We start from the raw sequence: 5,658 nt of genomic DNA on the forward strand, positions 1-5,658 counted from the left end.
ATTTTAAGGAAGTAAAAATAGAAATAAAAGACTTATTAAAAAATATTTAAAAATAATAATTGCATTATAGCATTTTTCTTCATAAAGTAAGGGCAATTGCCCTCGTGGATTGTATTGCATTTGCTACATATAAGTTGTAGTGAAGTAAACGCGCCATGAGAGACAGTAGCGGTGAGAGAAGGTAATAGTGGGCAACTTGGGTTAATAAATACGAGGTACACGCGAAAAATTATTGGTGACTCATGATGCATCACATGATCATATTTTAAATTAGAAAAATGTTATGGACCTCAAATAAATTATTAAATTTTTTATCAAATTTTTTATATGGGTGTGGGATCCACACAAATCAAATGTGTGTGGGTCCCATATCCATGTGAGAGATGTGGTAGAAAATTTAATAATTTGTTTGGGATCCTTAGCATAGCTCTTTAAATTAATTATAAATTAAAAAATATTGGATATCTTAAAAAATATATCAAAATTTTTAGGGAGAAACTTGTTTCTGATTTTTAATCGGATTAGATGGTGCTATTTGAACCGTGGAGGCTTATCACGGTCTCATTTTAATAATTCGAACCGTTCAATATATAGAACTCGTTGAGTATTATATGCATATAAAAAATTGCGTTGATTGGATGTCGATAGTTATGTGATCCAATCAGTTTTGTATAAAAAAAATAGACGGTGAACAAATTAACGGTTGACAAAAAAATTGATAAGATGAGATAACTATTGATATCCGATCAACGTGATTTTTCATAGGCATATATGTACTCAACGAGTTCTACACATTAAACGATTTCGATTATTAAAACGGGACCCATGGTGAGCCTCCACGGACCGAACAACACCGTCTAATCCGATTAAGGACTGGAGACAAACTACTTCCAAATTTTTATTAAATATTTTTATCAAACTCGTGTTATATGAGTTTTTATGTAAATCTCACGTCTATATAAGATATTTACTAAAACAATTTATAGAATTTTAAAATTTGTAATATTACTCTTATAAATGTTAATGTCTTTCTATATTTTTAAATCACTTAATTTAAAATTTAAAATTTTACTTCTTTTCCTCAATTGGTCAACTAACCAATAACTTCTCATATACAGAGGTAGGGAGATTTGGGGTGAGTTATGTTAGAGATTTTAAATATTTTATTAAATTTTTTTACATAAGTGTGAAATCTATGTAAATTTGTGTGAATCTAATCTGACGTGATAAGTTTAAAATATTTGATAGAATATTTAAAAGAGAAGGAGAGAGGCCAATGGGTGAATAGAAAAGGAACAAAAGAGGCTAATGGGTTGGCCCTTCCGGTACTCTTGGATTGGACATTTCTGGAAAGTTTTTCCTTTTCCGCTATTATTCCTCCTTTCCTTTTCTGAACCCCCAACCACAGCTCCACCACCTCCCTCCGCCGTGGCCCTGACTCTCTCTTCAATAATAATATCACCACCTCTATTCCCAAAATACCCTCCCATATTCCCCAAATTTACCCCATGAAAAGTAAGAGAGATAAAGATTGGTGGAGGTGTGATGTGGTGGGTGTGAATGAATGAATGAATGAAATCAAATGAAATGAAATGATAATTTAGTCTTTGTGCGTCTCTCTCTATCTATTTCTATATTTGTGGGTAATGTAGAGAGAGAGGGAAAGAGTGAGAGGTTTTCGATTTGGTTAACGTCGGAAAGCTGTCCAAGAAAGAGACGGTTCTTTCTTTCCCATTTTCCTCTTACTAAACAAAGAAAGTGATAAAAACTAAAGAGTTACAGAGAAAACAGAGAGGTTAATTGAGAACAACCCAACCGGACAGAGATATATATTATATACACAGAGAAAAAGAAAGAGAGAGAGGCTGTGAATGAATTTATGAATGATTGAAAAAGAAAAAAAAAGTGTTTAGAGAGAGAGAGAGAGAGAGAGACTCCATTCAAGTCATTGTAGAAAAAGAGAAATAGGTGGAGAGTGTTAGAGAGAGAGAGAGAGAGAGAGAGAGGTGTAGCTAAGCTAATAGAGGGAGGGGGCTGCTTTCGGCTAAGCTTCCTGAAACTGGCCTCGTCTATGCTGTATTGGGTAGCTCTCTCTTTTCTTGGTAATAGGTTTTAGTATATATTGTTGATTGTTGATTGTTGATTGTTGGTTGTAGACTCAAACACACAGTTTCATTTTAATCATTATTTTATTCCCCATGTCCATGTAGAGAGAGAAACTAAACAAACCAACACAGGAGAGACACACACACACACTACTTTTGCGGCCACCACGAAATTCTTGTCCAGATGCTAGAGTAGCGAACACAAATCTAACGACTAGTGTTTTTTTTTTTTTTTTAATGAAGAGTTTCAGAGATCAGAGAAACAGAAAAATGTGGGATCTAAACGACTCACCTGATCAGACAATGGACGCTGATGAATCCGAAGTTTGTTCTTCCCCGATCGACGCCGACGAGGATAAGGGTAAACGGGTCGGGCTCCGATCCACCTCGAATTCCAGCTCATCGGCGGTGGTTATCGAAGATTGTTCCGAGGAAGAAGAAGAAGAAGAAGAAGACGGCGGCGAAAGAGGCGGACGAAAGCGGAGCAGTATGATATTCGGGTTTCCGGTTGCTCACGGCAGCGGCAACTTCTCGCCGGAGAGCGACCGGCTTGTGACCCGGCAGTTCTTTCCATCGGAAATGAGCACTCCGTCAGGCGGTGACGCAACGAATTTTCCGAGGGCTCACTGGGTCGGAGTTAAATTTGGCCAGCCGGAGCCTCTCGGCGGCGGCGGAGGAGGAATCGGGAAGTTTTTGGAGCTGACGCAGCCTCTGAGGAAGAGCCGCCGTGGACCAAGGTCTAGAAGCTCTCAGTACAGAGGTGTTACCTTTTACCGGAGAACTGGCCGGTGGGAGTCTCATATATGGTTAGTTAGTCCTCGTATTCTTTTCTTTTCTCTCCTTTCTTTTGGATTTGAATCCAATTCATGTATAATCTTTGTTGTTTCCTTGTTTATGATTCAGGGATTGCGGAAAACAAGTTTATCTGGGTATGTTTTTTTCTTTTCTGTGTTTTGGGAAAAATGGTTTCTTTGGCTATAATTATGATGAAAAATATGCTTCTCTCTCTTCAGGTGGATTTGACACTGCACACGCCGCCGCACGGTAAGCTCTATTTTCTCTGAGAAAATTTGAGGCTGATTTTTTCTTCTTTGGAAAATATGATCAGATCAGAGATTTATATATGTAGAAAATATTTCCAGTGCATATGATAGGGCAGCCATCAAGTTTCGCGGAGTGGAGGCGGACATTAATTTCAGCCTAGAAGACTATGAAGAAGACTTGAAACAGGTAGAAAGAGAGAGAGAGAGAGAGTATTGTTTGAAATTCACTTTATGATGAACAGTGTAGTCTTATCCATTAAGAGTTGTATTTGTTGATTGGATTCATTGTAATGGTAACAGATGAGCAACCTAACAAAGGAGGAATTTGTGCATGTACTTAGGAGACAGAGTACTGGGTTTCCAAGAGGGAGCTCCAAATATAGGGGTGTCACCTTGCACAAATGTGGTAGATGGGAGGCCAGAATGGGCCAATTCTTGGGCAAAAAGTAACTATCATCCTCCTCATCCTTCTCATCCCCATTTTCTTCTTTTATTTTCAAAATTTTCTTATATTTATTTATTGTTGCATCTCATTCAACAGATATGTCTATCTGGGTCTCTTTGATACTGAAATTGAAGCTGCCAGGTGTGTTAATGCTTCTCACCCACCCATTTGCCATTTTAAATATGGACCCATACATATATACAATAAAAATAAAATTGCATGCATATTGACCCGTTCTTGAAACACATTATTATATGTAACCAAGTCATGACCCAATTCATAATTTGAATGTTAATAGCTGCCAACCTAGTTGTAATGTATTTTTGAACTATGATGCAATTGTGCCAAGCCTTATCTTGTATTTCTTCTTTATTAATAAAATTTCATTTTCTTTACTGATCAAAAAAAAAAAAAAGTTTTTTTTTTTTTTCTTCTTTTGTGTCTAGTGATTTAAAAAAAATTCATGAACGTGTAATACACATTTCTTGAGACTACCAATGTTGCTATATGGGGACCAATATCGACTCCTATCCGGATACAGTAATCTAAAATCCTGATTCTGACTCCATTTTTTAACCTTTTGCTATGAATGCATCAATTTGCGACAAGTATATTATGAGGTATTTTTGTGTAGGGCTTATGATAAAGCTGCAATCAAGTGTAATGGCAAGGAGGCTGTCACCAACTTCGATCCCAGCATCTATGAAGATGAGCTCAAATCTACTGGTAATTATAGTACTGAATAATACTGATGCCAATTCTGTATAATGTTTGTTATTTCAAAGTGTTTCTGAATCAAATTTGATTGCTATATATCTGTTTCCCAGAATCTCCCAGAAATGCTGCACCGGACCATAACTTAGATTTGAGCTTGGGCAGTTCGACCTCAAAACACAAAAACAGCCGAGAATTGGGAAACAAAATCCAAAATGTTGATCAGTCGGATCAGCATCGTACTACCATACCATTTGAAGCAGATTGGCACAACCGGGCATTTAGGCCGCAGGTACATAGAAACTGCTTAGTTTAATTTTGTCAATTTCTTAAATTGAACCATTTATTCTAATAATATTGATAATTTCCATAACTTATATTAATGTGAACCCAGCTCAATATTCAACAAGAACCATATAGAATTAATTCCTACAGAAGAGAAGGGTACAATGAGACTCAGACAATGCAACTTCTGAGCCAAACCCACATTCAATCTCCGAGTTCACTGAGATCCGGGCAATTCGTCAAGGAGAGTGAAAACTCAATGCTTCACACGTTTTCACCCTCATCAAACTATCAAGTCTGTATTGAAACCCATTTCATGAGTCGGGTATAACTGGGTTAATTAATTAGACCGGCTAATAAATTGTTTCAATCGTGTGCTTGTAGGTTCAGTATCCTAGCAGCAGCAGCAATGGAGGTCAAATTGGAGCCACCACCGGAGGCGATCACCTCTCACTGTCAATGAGCAACAATCAGCAAAGGCTGTTCATCAATCCTCCGCAATTGTTTGCAACTGCTGCAGCATCATCAGGATTCCCACAGCAGATAACTAACCGACCCCAAAATTGGCTACACCAGAAAAATGGATTCCACTCTCTGATGAGACCCTCTTGACCCAACTTTTTGTTTTTTGTTTTTTAAATCTTTTATGTAACAAGGTCTTTCAAGTTTGTAAGCATGTAAAGATCAATGCTTTGAGCTTAAATTTCTTCTTTTCCGGTCTCCAAATAGTATGTCAAACCCAAGTCACGAGTACATAACTTGGATTCAATATCAGATGAGATAAATTCAGCGTTTGCATAATCAGGATCTAGATATTCATGCGTTCTATTCTATATTTGTGATTCATTTATGTGTTTCCAAAACCGTATATATGTATTATTATTTAGGCTGCCCTCTTATTTATTACTACATCAATTGTAGGTTCTTGTTCATATTTTTGGTACGTGCTATTATTTATTTATTTACTTTTATATAGTTTATTTAGTAGTTATTGTCATGCTTTTGTTGTTCATCTGTTTAGCAACTTTGTCTATTTTATTTTGACCTGTGGATCACAGTTTGCACC

The 5,658-nt window shown here is 36.8% G+C and overlaps 1 protein-coding gene across 7 annotated transcripts; it reads left to right on the forward strand.

The window, feature by feature from the left end:
- Window positions 1-1,572: 1,572 nt before the first annotated feature.
- On the forward strand, window positions 1,573-5,393 carry LOC114265157 (floral homeotic protein APETALA 2). Of its 7 annotated transcripts, none has more exons than XM_082895446.1 (11): window positions 1,573-2,083; window positions 2,349-2,911; window positions 3,009-3,034; window positions 3,119-3,149; window positions 3,248-3,335; window positions 3,449-3,594; window positions 3,690-3,734; window positions 4,228-4,319; window positions 4,421-4,599; window positions 4,702-4,887; window positions 4,977-5,393. In XM_082895446.1, the coding sequence occupies exons 1-11, from the start codon at window positions 2,072-2,074 to the stop codon at window positions 5,202-5,204; spliced, it is 1,596 nt and encodes a 531-aa protein (XP_082751572.1). In that variant the 5' UTR covers window positions 1,573-2,071; the 3' UTR covers window positions 5,205-5,393. The 7 variants fall into 7 exon arrangements, with proteins under 7 accessions (XP_082751572.1, XP_082751576.1, XP_082751581.1 ...); XM_082895450.1 differs by having other exon boundaries at window positions 1,577-2,102; window positions 4,228-4,328; XM_082895455.1 differs by having other exon boundaries at window positions 1,577-2,102.
- The last annotated feature ends 265 nt before the right edge of the window (window positions 5,394-5,658 follow it).

The sequence above is a fragment of the Camellia sinensis genome, chromosome 1 (genome assembly GCF_055761805.1).
Source record: "Camellia sinensis isolate YWXY chromosome 1, ASM5576180v1, whole genome shotgun sequence".
Classification (NCBI taxonomy): Eukaryota; Viridiplantae; Streptophyta; class Magnoliopsida; order Ericales; family Theaceae; genus Camellia; species Camellia sinensis.

Excerpts from the sequence above, each read along its gene's own strand:
- LOC114265157 (XM_082895442.1), top strand. Across the intron at positions 3,150-3,247 it reads ACTGCACACGCCGCCGCACG|TGCATATGATAGGGCAGCCA; the intron begins GTAAGCTCTATT and ends AAATATTTCCAG. Across the intron at positions 3,735-4,227 it reads ACTGAAATTGAAGCTGCCAG|GGCTTATGATAAAGCTGCAA; the intron begins GTGTGTTAATGC and ends ATTTTTGTGTAG.